General features: G+C 40.3%; 1 protein-coding gene across 2 annotated transcripts; it reads right to left on the bottom strand.

The window, feature by feature from the left end:
- Positions 1 to 561: 561 nt before the first annotated feature.
- Positions 562 to 15,759, bottom strand: LOC108258773 (serine/threonine-protein kinase 32B). Of its 2 annotated transcripts, none has more exons than XM_017457686.3 (12): positions 15,588 to 15,759; positions 9,034 to 9,089; positions 7,366 to 7,517; positions 4,874 to 5,047; positions 4,440 to 4,477; positions 3,406 to 3,495; positions 3,218 to 3,321; positions 2,418 to 2,534; positions 2,210 to 2,335; positions 1,659 to 1,784; positions 1,418 to 1,482; positions 562 to 1,241 (listed from the first exon to the last, which is right to left on the bottom strand). In XM_017457686.3, the coding sequence occupies exons 3-12, from the start codon at positions 7,473 to 7,475 to the stop codon at positions 1,085 to 1,087; spliced, it is 1,107 nt and encodes a 368-aa protein (XP_017313175.1). In that variant the 5' UTR covers positions 7,476 to 7,517; positions 9,034 to 9,089; positions 15,588 to 15,759; the 3' UTR covers positions 562 to 1,084. The 2 variants fall into 2 exon arrangements, with proteins under 2 accessions (XP_017313175.1, XP_017313166.1); XM_017457677.3 differs by lacking the exon at positions 15,588 to 15,759 and adding an exon at positions 14,624 to 14,960.
- Positions 15,760 to 16,125: the final 366 nt, after the last annotated feature.

Genomic DNA, 16,125 nt, shown 5'->3' with positions numbered 1-16,125 from the left:
TATGAGCATGTACTTTGCCAGGAGTGGATGATCAGTTTGTATCTTGCTTTCCATGTTAAGCACTTGTGTCTAGCAGTTCTGAAGGTGGCCATTTGCATAGAGATAATGCACCTGTACCTGTACAGAGATAACACAGGGTCAGCCTGCTCACTGCCATTGTCTTCGGCCAGGAGTACTGGGTAGTGTGTAATGACTAGTACGGCAATAGTGGCTGAGTTCATTTCTTGCAGCTTCGTGAAACCTGGTTTCAGCCTAGTAGGTGAGGGACTAGCAGCTCCTTAATGCCTTTAACATGCACACAATGAAATACTTGTGCAAAAAATACGTTTATGTTCATTCTTACTAATTGGATCGCATTCAATAGAATTTCATTGATGTTTTTCAAATTCACCTTTTAGATTAAGAGTTATGGACGTGTACCTGCCAGTTGAGTTACCCGTTTAAGTTAATGTTAGCTCGGTAACTTGAAGAATGAGGAGTAGCACTGGCTATATCAATATCTGGTTTTCATAGCCCCCTTGTGAACATGTTACGACGAAAATGGGAGATGGAAGCGTGAGGTGTGGTTATGGCCACAGATAGCACCAATGATCATTTCTGATGGCCATTTCCCTGTTTATTCTCTTCCCAGTTTTCTATCTGTATTCTGTTGTTTACAGAAGGCAAAAAATGAATCAAAACAGTTAGTAATCAAATGGTACTTCCTCTAGACAAGTGGTTTGATTTTTTAAAAACAAGTGAACATCAGAACGTACAAAAAAAAACCCATTGCAATTATACATACATATTATAATTTACAATAAACACATCTTTTAGACAATAACAGAAACATGAACTGCATAATCAGACGGAATGATGCAGGACTTAGCACTGGTGCTACTGCTAATAAATTTTAATAGTTGCTAATGCTATTCGGTTTAAAGCTACCGAATAGCAATGGTTCAGTCCTTTTTTTTTTTTTATTTAAATAAAAACAGACATATACAGTCATTGTAATAAGGCAAAGGGTCTGGTTTTGTGCCATGTGTACTGTTCTGTGGGTGTGTATCAAGGATGGTGTTGTAGAAAGAGGTCAGGGAGTTGTTCAGTGTGAATCTGGACTCAGTGTTTTCGCCAAGTCTTTGTGTGTTTTCGTTTTAGCTTTGACAGTGTGGGTGTCGTTGTTGCTGTGTCCTTCCTGCAGTTTTTCCTCTCTTTTTAGTGACGATCTTTTCTTTGCACCGTCACTCTGCTTCTGTAACCTGAGAGAGAGAGAGAGAGAGAGAGAGAGAGAGAGAGAGAGAGAGAGAGAGAGAGAGATACAGAGTGATTCAAATTTATTTACTTCATAGAGCTGGCACATTGAACATTACATCTGCCTCATTCATATTTTAAGCAATGGACTGTCTCTACTTATAAAGTCTCTGTCAGTACTCACTTGTCTCTATTGAAGATGATGAACTCCTTTCTGACAGTTTCTAGACGCTGCTGCATGTGGGGTGGCTGGACACGAGCACACACACACACACACACACACACACACACACACACACACACACACACACACACACACAATTATATAAGTCAGAATTTATACAATTATGATACTGTAAGTAGATATTTGCATATGTGTGTGTGTGTGTGTGTGTGTGTGTGTGTGTGTGTGTATGTTTGTATACCAGTGTGCTGGATGATTTGTTGGTGCGTTTGCCCTTGGCCAGTCGTTTTTTCTTTTTGTGCAGCGGCTTCGACTCCAGAATCATTTCTTCTAACTCAAATACTGGGTCACAGTTCAGACGTCCCCTCTGAGAGACGAACAGGGTGGGCGGGGGGGTTGGGCAAACAGAAACACAAAAATAACAAACAGCGATGTGTATTGTACTAAATAAAGATCATTCCAGGCACTCCTGATAACACATACAGTTTGAATGGCAGGTGATCTACAGTCTTTACCAGCTATGAAGACTATAATGATATTAACTAGCATTTTGGTTTACACACACAGCTAGCTAGGATGCATGTTGCAGGTCTGTGCTTTGACAGTGAGTGTAATCATTTACACATCACTTTTTTGTTTGTTTCTTTCACGCACACAAAAAAGTTTGAATTTTATTTATTTAGCAGATATGGTTAGTGAAAAATGCATTCAGTTTCTCTAGCTCACATCCGTATACCAAAAAGGCGTGTTTCCCCTTGAATGAGAGCTGTGTGTGCATGTGTGGTGTCTCACGTTGGGGGTAAATCCTGGTGAAACTCCTTTCTCCAGCACAGCATCCCAGTTCATATCCGCCAGGTACGGAACGCGCTGCATGTCCGACACACATGACAGCCGTATATCTGGGTCTTTACTGAGCAGCTACACACACATACGTACACACAGATTTTTATAGCTGTACTAAACAAGTGAAGACCTTTCTACATATCTCTAATTTCCTCACCAAGCGCAGAAGATTCACCATGCCATTAGACCAGGAGGTTGAGTAGCGTACACGTTCACAGCGGAACATGCTCATGATGTCCTCAACGGCTGTGCTGGAGTGGATATCATACGGCCTCTGAGAGAAAGAAAAAGAGAGTGAGACTGAGAGAGAAGTTAGGTGTCTGAGCCAAGACAAGCTGCCAGAATAGCTTCAGTGCACCTTGGCATAGATTCTATAAGTCTCTGGAACTGTACTGGAGGTATGAACACCATTCTTTCAAAATATATTCCGTCACTGTGGGTTTTCATGATGGTGGTGCAAGAGCTTTATAATATGTTGTTGTTTCAAAATCTCCTATAGGTGCTCAATTGGGTTTGGCTCTTGTGATCGTAAAGGCCATAGCATATGTTACATCCATTTCATCCTCATCAAACCATTCAGAACTTTTTATTGATTTGCAATAAACAGTCTCTCTATTTGTCAGTATACTATATATATATATATATATATATATATATATATATATATATATATATATATATACAATTAGACCTACAGACATGGAGATAATAAAGTGTTATATCTGCATATGGAGAGACAGAGAGATTAATCAGACAGATGAAATCCTGCTATGAGAAATGAGATTTACTGATTACACTGTGCTGACAAAGCAGATTTAACATACAGCGGTGGGTGGTGGGGTGTTAGCGAGTTGTGTAGAGTTCACAGAAAATCCCATGCAATAACAAGATCAATTATTCAAGTGATGTCATCTTTGATTATTGAATTCAAAATGTGTGGTGTAGTACTAAACATACCCATCCTCGTAAGAGCTCGTATGCTGTGATGCCCAAAGCCCACCAGTCCACAGCATAAGAATAACCAGGACCACCATCCACAAATGACTGGAACATCTCTGGGGCTGTAAAACGTGCACACACTGGTAAATGATAAGTGGCGAGACCCTGTGTGATAAACACAACTCAGTGTGAGTGGTGATCTTTACCCATGTACGGTTTGGTTCCTGCCATAGACGAAGCCCTTGTCGAGTCTTTTAGTAATGTGGCAACGTTAAAGTCTGTGATGTGGACATGACCTACATACACACACACAAACAGAAAATGTTAAAAGGGGAGATAAAAAAAAAAACCCAAAACAGTTCTACTCCAATAAGCTAATGAAGGCTCAGCAAAATTGGGTGAATAAATACTACCCATTATGGTAGCCACTAAAGCTAACCTAAAATATGAGGCTGCCCGAAACATCTGATTAACCTAAGATAAAGCTAAATTAAAAGATCCCAATGTTGAGCAAAGGCATGCTTATTTATAACAACCCTGGCAATGTTGGGCAAATGTTGGCAAACACAATTGACCCAAAGGAATGGCTGATGTTATGCCTATGTTGGCAAGGTGGATTTAAAAGTAGCCCAAATCATCAACTTAACCTAAGATGAAACTAGCTTAAAAGATCTTAATGTTGGCCAAAGGCATACCAATGTTGGGCCAATGTTGACACCCAACTTTGAGCCAAAGGAATGGCTGACACTGTCAAGAAGGTGGCTTTAGAGATAGCTGAATGTCTCTCGGTTCTGGTGTCACAATGTTGGCCCAGTGGACAAAATTATCTTGGGTCAACGCTGGCACCAAGTGTTGGCCCAACAGAATGGCTGATTTTGGCCCAATGCCAGTATGCTCTCTGGGAGCAAGCAAACATAAATTGAAACCAAACTAACCTCAAAAGTTCAGGATAACCTAAAACAATGACGCTCACATAAAAAGACCAGGCTAACCTAAAAGATGAAGCCTAATCAAACAGATGAAGCTAAGATAAACAGTGTTTATCTAAACAATGAAACTAAGTTAAAAGAGTCATTATTGGGCAAATCTAAACAACAAAGCTAGCATGATGGAATCTGATATGCATCCATTTTAAATTTAGAATTAGATTGAAAAAAAACCCTGCAATATTCATGTGATGAATTATAGTTGAGGGGTTCAGGGTTTAAACTTAGAGTTTAAGGATTAGGATTAGGTTTACCGTGCTCATCCAGCAGAATGTTATCTGGTTTTATATCACTGCACAGGAAGAGAAGAGTGTTAGGATTAATATACAACCACACAGTAAGGATAAAACACTTGAGTGATCTATGCATTGAATTCATTCCTCCAGCCTGTAAGTGTTTGCTGTAAGGATTGGGACAGAGAGTATGTCATATCTGATGTCTGGGCAGTGGTGGCTCAGTGATTAAAGGCTCTCAGTTATTGATCAGAAGGTCAGGAATTCAAGCCCCAGTGCTGTCAAGCTACCACCGTTGGGCCCTTGGGCAAGGCCCTTGACCCTCCACTGCTCAGTTGTATAAGTGAGATAAATAAATGTGAGTCACTCTGGATAAGGCTGTCTGCCGAATGCCATAAATATAATTATCTGATGTCTAAAACGGCAGATTTTTGTGTCTGTGATATGATACTCACCGGTGGATGATGTGGCAGGACTGTAGGTAGCTGAGTGCCAATGCTAGCTCACTGATGTATAGTTTTACTGTCTCCTCTTTAAACTGGACATTCTGCTGCAAGTGGTAGCGCAGATCTCCACCCAGTAACAGATCCACGACCATAAACATGTCCTCTTCATCCTGGAATGAATACCTGTGCACAGACACAGACAGCCTTACAGAAAAGTAACATAAACCTCACATGTCGAGTTGACATGTAGTGCAGTGTCAAGTCATTAAGTCAGAGCTGTGTTTCTTAACAAATCCAAATTGTTCCTGTATGAGCATAATGTACTGTAATGTTTCTGTCTGTGAATGTTGGCCATTTTAAGACTCCATCCAGAAACAACAGAATTCATGCCATGTTAGTGTTCCACAAACCTAATCAAAAAGTGAAATGGAACAGTCCTAACTGGTTTGGACTAATGTGACATAAATACTCATGCCAGAGACAATGACCCTTATTTATTGATGTTGTGTATGGTCAAATTTGATGGGAAAACAAGCATACTCAAATTCCTCCATCCACCATTTCATTATTCATCTGCATTTCTTTTTCTGACGTATCTGTACAATCAAAGTGACATCTGGTCAGCTTGATGCTTGATTTAAAGTTACATTTAAAGTTACAGTTAAATCCATCCATGCATTTTCTGTACTATTTATCCTACTCAGGATCGCGAAGGAGCCTGGAGCCTATCCTAGAGAACTCGGGGCACAGGGCGGGGGACAACACCCTGGACAGGTATTCTAGCAAATACAGTACACAGAGAAGTATAACATCATTAAAAAAAACACAAAATAACATTGATAATTGTTCAGACAATGCAGATTGAATAGTGTCAGGATGTAGGCTCATTTCTAAATGTGGATAATGGAGTGTTTCACAAAATGAACACAAATGAACATGATGCTTCTTCCAGATGCTGTTCTACATTAATGGTAAATGGTCTGCACTTATATAGCACTTTTATCCAAAGCGATTTACACTGTGTCTCATTCAGCAATTCACACACACTCACACACCAATGGTAGCAGACCTGCCATGCAAGGCGCTAACTTTCCATCGGGAGCAGCACGGTCGAACCTACTCTCAGCAAATGTGCAAAGGTGAAGCGATGTTGTGTACAGCGTCAACATAGCAGCAAATGACAGCTGTCCTGAGACGAAACAATGCCCATGGCCATATAAGGTAATGTTTAATTTCATGTTATCGCATTGCTTCGTATTACATGGCCATTCAAATGTGTGAATGATGGCAGGAGGGCAGAAGGTACACTCGTGGTATCTTACATTTTATTCTATGTATCGGATTGTAGTCACACACACTGATTAGTATGTACTGTTTAGGCCGTGCAGTAGGTACTGTCACAGTATGTGATTTCAGATGCAGCCCATGTGTCCATTAGGGAAAGAATCCCATCATGCATTTTGGCAGAGTTGGTTATGTGTTGCCATGGCAGCACCTCCTGGGAACCTCCAAGAGCATCAATACAGGCGATCAAGCCCCTTTAAAACCCAGCATGTGGGTGTTTCTGTGCCATGTGTGTTACGATTGAGACAATGATTTAACAATGATTAGAAGTGAGTAGGGAAAGATGAGAAAAATGGTCTTAATCGGCATTACCACCTATTTTCATAGTTTCTGCAATATAACAAAAGTAATATTCTATTACTAGCATATTTTTTAAAATTTGTTGGATATGATCCGTGTCATCTACATGCAATGGGTGCATGGGCGTATTAGATTTACATGCTGTCAAAACACATCTTTGTACCGGTCTGTCTCATACAAACACACTCGTCTACCTGACACTAGTGAAAGATCACCTTGTAAATGTGTAGTTTTAAAGGACCGGCTAGTGGTGAAGTTTAATAGTAAGTTATAAATGAGAAACTGGAGAAGAGAGTGGGAGTGGGAGTTTGAAATCAAACAGCACACAAAAGTAATATGTTTTGGCATTGAATGTCAAGGAAAACTCTGTCAAACACTTAATATCAAATGAACCAAACAGCAAAAATGAATGAACCTGCAGTCTTCTTTTATTCTGTGCAGTTAAGGCTTTACACACACACACACACACACACACACACACACACACACACACACACACAAACTGACACACGGGGGTAAAGTGACTCACTCTGTATTATTTTGTCTTGGTTCCAAAAAAAGAAGACCAATTACTCCTGCAGGGCTAAACACACACACACACACACACACACACACACACACACACACACACACACACACACATACACACACACACACACACACTGCTGCAGCTGCTGTCTAATGTGCATAAGGACCTTGTGCTTGCCTAAAGAACACACTAAACATACACAAACTACTCTGCTCCACAAACACTGATATGTGTTCTTATATAAGTGCCGAATAGAATACGCTGTCCTACTTTTTGGTCTGTTTGTGTGCAGAGAGTGTATTTAAATGGTTATGTGTGCATGACTCACCACAGGTTGACAAGAAATGGGTGCTGTATCTCCTGCAGGATCTGCAGCTCCCTGCATACGTGCCTCACCTCGTCACGCTCCACACACGCGTGTTTGTTCATGTATTTCATCGCATACAGCTTCCTTGTGTCACGCTTCTGCACAATACACACCTGCAGCACAGATTGATAAATAGGTCCTTTATTGATGATGTACACAGAGACATATACTATATTTCCTTCGACAGATATACAATTTGTCTGCCACCAGCAATTTTCTACAGACAAAATAGCTGTTGGTGTAGATTCTGATTGGTGGAAATGATCCATGTGAACGTCTTGCATAAGTACTCACCTTCTTGAACTTTGCCACGTTTTATAGTGTTATAACCTGGAACTGAAATGGACTTAATTGGGATTATATACCATGAAACTACACGAAATAACCCATAATGTTGCAGTGGGGGAAAATCAATATAGTTTGTAAAATTATTTATAAAAATAAAAACACAAAAGTTATGATTGCCTAATTATTCACTCCCATTGGTGTGAAACCCCTGAATTAGTTCGGGTGCAGTTACCATCAGAAGTCACACAATTAGTTGAATGGAGTTCAATGGAGTCCAGCTTTGTGCAATTAAACCAGTTCCTGGAGGGCCCCAGACTTTGTTAGAGAACATTCCTAAACAAGCAACATCTTAAAGACCAAGACGCTATTAAGACCAAGAAGATCTGCAAAAAATATCACTCATCGTTTGGTTATAAAAAAACAACCATACAACCATGATTCAAGGAGTCATGACTAGAAGAGGCCATCCACCAAAGGTCAGTGACAAGGTAAGGAGGGCATTAGTCAAAAAAACAACCAAACAACCAAGGGTAACTCTGAAGGAGATAGAGAGATCCACAGCTCAGATAGGAGAAGGCATTCACATGGCAACCAGAGGGTTTGCCAAAAAAGCATGTTAAAAACTCATCAAACGTGTGAAAAAAAATTCTGTTCTGATGAAAGGTTTTTGGCTTTGGCACAAAGTCCAAAAGTTTGGCAGAAACCCAATATATGCCCAATGTCCTGAGAACATCATTCCCATGGTGAAGTATCGTGGTGGTAGTAACATATTGTAGTAATACTTCTCATAAGCAGTGACTGAGAAACTGGTCAGGGTTGAAGGCAAGATGAATGTATGCAGCTTTTAATTCAGCCAAAGGTGCAGTTGATCCAGGGGGGTGAATACTTATGCAACCCACAAATGTATGCATTTTGTCTAATGAACCTTTTCAATCAACCTAATTAACCATATTTTGTAAATAAAATGGTAAAATCCAAATGAAATCCAGTTCGTGTCCAGGTTATAACAATACATATTATGGAAACGTTCATGAGGGGTGAATACATATGTAAGGCAGTACGTTTTCAGTGGAGTAGAATATGATTGTGGAGACAGAGCAGCCTGAGTGCGTGCTGTCTGATGACATTATTTTTTTCAGATGGAGTCACTTCAGATAGGTTCATTCAGAGGAGCGTTTAGAGTAATAGAAAAAGGAGAGAGAAACGGTTGGTGTAAGAAGATAATGGCTTTAATTGTCTGTAATTAAATGTGACATTTCTATTAAATGTCAGCCAGAAACTGAGAAAGGCACACATGACCATTTTAATGTCACAGCCTGTTGTGTGTGTGTGTGTTCTTACCTTACCAAAACTCCCTTTACCAATGGCCCTGAGAATCTGGAAGTGATCAAAGTTCACTGCGAGAAAGAACATCACAAATAGTTATATTAGTAATATTAATAGAAATATTTAGATCTTAGATCTAAGGACTGCCATGATAACAGCAAGAGCCAAGAAAGCCCAGACATCTGTCACTACCTATGTGCTATTCTCAGGCCAGTCAGGAGATATAACCCCTCCAGCAAACCCTGGGATAATATCAGGGTCTCTTACCAGTGTCCACTCCTGACGGGTAAACCTCTAGCTGCAAGCTCAATCATTATTAGCAGTGATGCCATTTCACTAAGTAACCCCCACAAATTCACATTCTTGCACATGCAGAAGCATCCCCTATCTGTACATAGAACTCAGTCGACACGGATGGCTTTAATATGAATCTAAAATCACACAAAGCTGAGTTATCCAGTTAAGTGTAAGTGCATGTCTGGAATCAAAGGCTTGTTATATGGCTTGCAATATATACTTCCTGGAGCCTGTTCTCTGCATTGGCAGGGAGTTTACACAATCACATTGTCAACATTAATGTTTTATGCAGTGAATTAATGATACTGCATTGCATTTAGACAGCTAGATTTAGCTTAAACACTGGTAAATATATACCCTCATAATTTATTTCACACTTATCATTTAATTTACACTTATCTAGCAGCCAACACCTTGCCATACCCTTAATGACACATGCTTATCAGATGCCTAAACCCCGTCAGTTGGGGTTTAACCCAGAAGCTCTACCGTGAACTCCTTCAGGAGTGTTGAGCTCCTCCTTGTATCACAGAGAATATTTCCAGCCACCCTTCAGAAACCCCCCCCCCCCCCCCCCCCCCCCCCCCTATTTTGGCCATATGTAATCTCATTCTATCAGTGACTACACTCAAAAATATATTAAGCTGCATATTCCAGTGTCCATCCACGCAGTTGTAGCCCTGACACATATTCCTGAAGCACTTCCCACAGAATATTTTGGCAGACACGATTATGAGCCCTCTCCAAGTTCTGTACACTGGATTAGCAACCTTCCATTCTCCCTATTCTCCACTATGCTGGAATTTGCATTTTCTTCTGGAATGTCTTTAAGCTCTCTTCGGACTCCATGTATCTTCTCTCCTCCAGGACATGAGAAGCTTTCTTAGAAATGGAAGCTGAAATTATTCCAGACAGAGTCATTCTGCATGTTTAGGTCTACCAGGTTTTGTCTGACAGCTTTCCCATGCCATCAATTGACAAGTCAGAACCTCTCTTTACCTGAGTTTCCAGCAGTTAAACCAGCAGGCACACAGTTAAACAAATAAATAAAAAACCAATATAAGATGTCCTGGACAAACCCTAAAGCACGTGTTTGGAACACACCCTACTATGATGGGTCAGGAATGCATATGTTTTACATAAGAATACACTGTATACATTATTAAACAGTCCAAATGTCAGTGAGAAAAAGGAAAATAGAAATCTAATATTTATGAACGATAAACAGCCCCTTGTCCCTGTGTGGTGTGTGTGTGTGTGTGTGTGTGTGTGTGTGTGTGTGTGTGTGTGTGTGTGTGTGCGTGTGTGTGTATGAATAATTAATGTGATTTAAGCTTAGATCTGCTCTGTGAGCAGTTCAGCACAAAAGCTCCGACCCCTGAGACAGGATGAAAGGAGCATACACAAATGGACAAAAAACAGGAGAGAAAGAGTCAGATAAGCAGGAGAGAAGGACCAGTATAGAGGGCGAAAGGAAAAGTGTGAAACTGAGAAACAAAATGTACACACGGAGGGAAAAGACATAGAGAGAGAGAGAGAGAGAGAGAGAGAGAGAGAGGCAGCTTGAAGAGAGAAGGCATGTAAGCAATACAATAATATATATATATATATATATATATATATATATATATATATATATATATATATATATATATATATATATACATATATATGTATATATGCTACATGTAACATGCGAATTAACCCTTTAAACAGTCCCTAAACATGCTGTTTCAATCTTGCTCCAAATAACAAAGACCAAATACAGGGGTAATAAATGTGACTTTGTTATACTGTAGGGGACATTTTCTGGCATGGTTCAGGTACACTTGTTAAAGGGAAGGGTCACTGAAACTCAATACAATTAATTTCTGACTGAAGATCTTTATCCTATAATGAAAGATTTCTATTCTGATGGAAGTGGCTTCTTCCAGGATGACCCAGCCCCTATCTACAAGGCATGAGGGCTCACTGAATGGTGTGATGAGGAGGAAAATAATGTCAATCGGGTGCTATGGTCTCTACAAACACTAAATCTCAACCAAACTGAACACCTATGAGAGAGTTTGGTGTAACGTGTTAGACAGCACTCTCCATGGTCCTCCTCCTCCTCCTCATCATCATCGTCATCATCATCATCATCAATGATGTTTGATGAACAATGGTATTCATTCCTCCAATATGGTTCCAGAGGCTTGTAAAATCAATGCCAGTGTGCACTGAAGCTGTTCTGGTGGCTTGTGTTGGCCAAAAACCTTAGTAACACAATGTATATTGTTTTTTTTTTTTTTCTTTTATTTGTGTATATGTGATTTATCAGCTACAATTTGTCACAATAAAGATAACGCAAAAGTATTAATGTATGCATAGCATTATGTATATATTAAAACGTTCCTTATTCCATCCATCCATTCAGCCATCCCTTTTTCCAAAAACTCACAGAACAATATTTTATTTCATATCATGCAACCATCATCATCATTCACTTGACCGTTGTTGTGGGGGTGCCAGGATGGAAGTGTCAATTAAGACTCTCCACTGTTTCCTGTCTTTGGCAGCTGGTAGCAGGGCAGTTGGACTTTGGCCAGTCTATTCTTTGGTATTGTCCTACCAGGATTTGTGTTGGGAGACCCTTCAGTGAGTTCCCTCTGCTATGCCTTGGAGGATAGTCTTGCCCAGAGAGTTGTGGCAGGTTACATGGGTATACCAGGCAAGCTTGCAGTGCTTGATAATGTTGAGGAGTGGTTCTTGTTTGCCTGCCTGGTTGGTGATGGTCTGCCTGACATGCAGCCATACAAAACTCATTAAAGCAACACCCAGACAAAATGCAAATAAAAAGGTTTGTCAGGTGAAAAAGTCTGTTCACTTGAATGTGAAAAGATGCTGGATGCAAATGAAAAATTTAAATCCTTACAAAAAACGTGTGGGGAAAATGGAGGAAAGCTAGTTACGTATATAACTGTGGTTCTACGAATGTCAGATTGACCACGAGGAGTAACATGATTAACACGGATACCTTCTTGTGCACATGTGCAAGCATGCCAAGACCTTCCAACAAAGTCACAAAGTGATGTATGATATTTCCCCGGAACCTTCTCTCACAAGGTTCATTACATAAAGCACTAGCCTACAGGACATGCCACAATGATATAAGGAACTGACACACCTTTGGGCTAGCTGGAATGGTGTTCAAAGATGATGTTTGAAGGGCTTATGTTAATTTTGTGGAAGCTGAAGGATGTGCATGGTACCCAGGTATCAGTGGCAGAGTAACAACCTGGTGTGGTGCCTTCTAAGTAATGCCCATGAGGAGGAGACACTCTTTGTAGAGTTGCATGCCATGGTAGGGACTGAGCATCCACCACCCTGCAGATAAATCTCTTTTTGGACAAGGGATCACCTCATGTCTTTCCTCTGTGACAGCGGAACAGTTTGTCTGAGGATGACTGCTGTCCAGTCTAAATATTACATTAAGATGCTACCAGGCAGTTAGAATTTTTGGAACTGAGCAGTGTACCAGGTCCAGTCGAAGAGGTGTACATCATTTGCAGATCAGTTTACACAAATGGCAAATAAGACCCACTCTTGCAATCAGTAGTGTTTCCTGGACTGCTAGCTTGCAGTCTTCAGTTTGTGATTAATTCACATGAAAGTAGGAGTTGTACAGACCAACCGACGTGATCCAGTCCTGTGGCTTAGTATGTGGAAAGGGAAGGCTTTTAGGAACCAATTCAGCCCTTTCTAGACCTAATCAGAAACTGCTGTCCTTCTTCTGAACAAGGAAGTATTTTGAGTAGAACCCTTCGTTCTGAAACGTTGGGTCTACATTTTCAACCATCTAAGAGGGAATAGACATTTACATTTACATAAATAGCATTTAGCAGATGTTCTTACAGACATGCTTTGTAGTCTTTATCAAAAACAGATCCTCATGTAAGTTCACTAGGTCAGGGACCCACCATCATTATATAATATGACCTAGTCAGGTTAGCAATGTGAAGAGAGAAGTATAGTTGATTGACCAGAAGTAACCAGAGTATAGTTGGTTGCCAGATGGAGTGATCCAAGAGTTGTCCAGGTCACAAAAATCACAAGTTATGAGGATGCATCTGATCAGCATAGCAGAGGTATGAGAACCCATGTGAGGATATTACCTCACCAAGGGAGCAGGTATAGAGAGAGAACAGATAAGGTCACTGTACTGATCCTTTTGGACCACCAGTGTAGAGTCTGCATGGAGCAGATGTAGCAAATAACTGCAGTGCTGTGCCACTAAATCCAAGACTCATGAGGATGGATAGCGTCTTGTTACTGACTGTTAAAGGCTGCTGAAAGGTCAAGGACAAACAAACATCTTGTGTCAGAGTGACAACATGGTTGGTGCATAATATCAACAAAGCCTTGAACCCCAGAGAACTTGAGCAGAATTGGAGTTTGTATCCCTCTGATTATTGTCATCCACTTACATGGATCTATTCCATTGGACCATTGGGCACACGAATGCGTGGAAAGCTGTGTGTGTGTGTGTGTGTTTGTGTGTGCGTTTGCGTACAAGTAAATGTCAGGGTGTGAGAGTTGGTATGACAAAACCAAGGTAGAGCATGGTTCATCGGCTGTCAATCAGAGCCAGTCAGCACACACACACACACACACACACACACACACACACATATATACATACACATGCACATACAAACATACACCATACAAACACACACACACACACACACACACACACACACACACACACACCATACACATACACATACACACATATACAAACACATACATACATACACACATACATACATACACATGCACACACGCACACACACACACACACACACTCAGTGGGCATACACTTTTGCGCTCACAATGGGGACATTGCGTTGTATATATGTGTGTTCCTCTTTCTAATTGTCTATTTATCTGTCTAATTTTGTATCTAAAATATTAAAGGGAAATAAACCAGTCAGAGACTACAATAACAGAAAAGAAATGTACATTTAATCTCTCTCTCTCTCTTTCTTTCTCTCTCTCTCTCTCTCTCCCTCCCTTTCTCACACACACACACACACACACACACACACACACACACACACACACACACACACACACACACACACACACACAACTGGTTCCTATAACTTAACTGACTCCACTCAGACTCCCTACACACTGATGCTGCTCTAACCTTACAGTCATATCAGTGTACCTTCTCATATTAGTAGTTATGTGTGTGTGTGTGTGTGTGTGTGTGTGTGTGTGTGTGTGTGTGTGTGTGTGTGTGGTCAGTCTAGCTCCTTACCGTCTTCATCTTGATCAAACACCGGCAACTCGCGTGTCTGATTCACGCCCATATTCCGGTGCATTCAGCCCACGCGCAGGATTTCCCTTACAGTGGGAACCAACATCCCACAGTGCAGGACAACATTTACATCACATCTACATCATATTTATCACACAGCAGTCATACAGCCATCACACTATCATCATACAGTCATTGTACAGCCCTCATACATCCATTATAGATCCATCACAGAGCGAACTGCTGCTTGCACTGGACATTTACACTCTGAGAGAAACCTGCATTCACTCAGTGGAAGAGAGAGAGAGAGAGAGAGAGAGAGAGAGAGAGAGAGAGAGAGAGAGAGAGAGGGTTTACATGATGAGTCAGAAAGAGGAACAGCCAGGGGTGGGGAAAGACTAGAGAGACAGAAATGAAGGGGGAAGGGAAAGAGTATATATGCCAGGAGCACATAAACAACTAACTTTGTTAGCTTTTATGTCTTGTAGAGCTTGGTTTTCTTCACATGCTTCATGACCTATAACACCATCACTTGGGCACATACTAAAATCTTTTGTTATATTATGTCACATGTCAAGTTTTCATTCATTGCATATCATAAAAAGTACCTCAACGTGCTACATTCCATTAAATCAAATGCATTACTCTAAATAATAAATTAAAATTTAAATAGTAAATATCTAACAAGTATGTAAACAGAAACCTTTGTTATACAGTTAAACATTGACTTATTTTTTTATGAGAAATATTCAGGTTTATAGTGATGAGATTATTTGATTACAATTCTTTTCACACCAGTAACATCCTGTCACTTCTATGTTCTTCTTAGGACTGCCCTGCATTTCTGACTCTTTCTGTGAGCCAGACTATAATGTGATAATTTTGTTCATTGAAGAGTTTCACTCACTTTTTTTCACCTATGCTTTATGTATTGTTTACCTACTTACCCAAGTCTAATACATACCTATTTGTTGATCAACTGATCCATTGCCTGTTTATCCATCCATCCTTTTTCTGCGTCGCTTATCCTACACAGAGTTACAGGGAGCCTGGATCCTATACCAGAGGACTTAGGGTACAGGGCAGGGGACACCCTGGACAGGGTGCCAACCTATCGCAGGGCACAATCACACACACCAGTCTTCAACCATCCAGACTTTAGTGAGCCTGTGTCCATTTTAGCCTGTATATGTCCACATATATATATATATATATATATATATATATATATATATATATATATATATATATATATATATATATATATATATATATATAGTGGCCCACATATGGTATGGCAAATATGGCCCAGATAATTAATAAAAATTTGGGCCACTTTTGCCAGATATATGGCACAGTCAGCATTGGTTAATCAGGGCCCAAATTTGACATGGCAAATATGCCCTAAATATCAAAAAACACTGACATTGGCTAATTTACATGTATGCCTAAAAAAGGCCCACATTTGAAATGGTAAATATGGCTTATATATTTTTGAACAG

This window comes from Ictalurus punctatus, chromosome 2, assembly GCF_001660625.3.
Source record: "Ictalurus punctatus breed USDA103 chromosome 2, Coco_2.0, whole genome shotgun sequence".
NCBI classification, from domain to species: Eukaryota; Metazoa; Chordata; class Actinopteri; order Siluriformes; family Ictaluridae; genus Ictalurus; species Ictalurus punctatus.
The sequence above is the reverse complement of the archived record's forward strand: the minus strand, read 5'-3'. Positions and strand labels throughout refer to the sequence as shown.

Excerpts from the sequence above, each read along its gene's own strand:
- LOC108258773 (XM_017457677.3), bottom strand. The coding sequence starts at position 14,687 with ATGCACCGGAATATGGGCGTGAATCAGACACGCGAGTTGCCGGTGTTT. Across the intron at positions 3,322-3,405 it reads AGGAACCAAACCGTACATGG|CCCCAGAGATGTTCCAGTCA; the intron begins GTAAAGATCACC and ends CACGTTTTACAG. Across the intron at positions 1,483-1,658 it reads ACAAATCATCCAGCACACTG|CCACCCCACATGCAGCAGCG; the intron begins GTATACAAACAT and ends GCTCGTGTCCAG.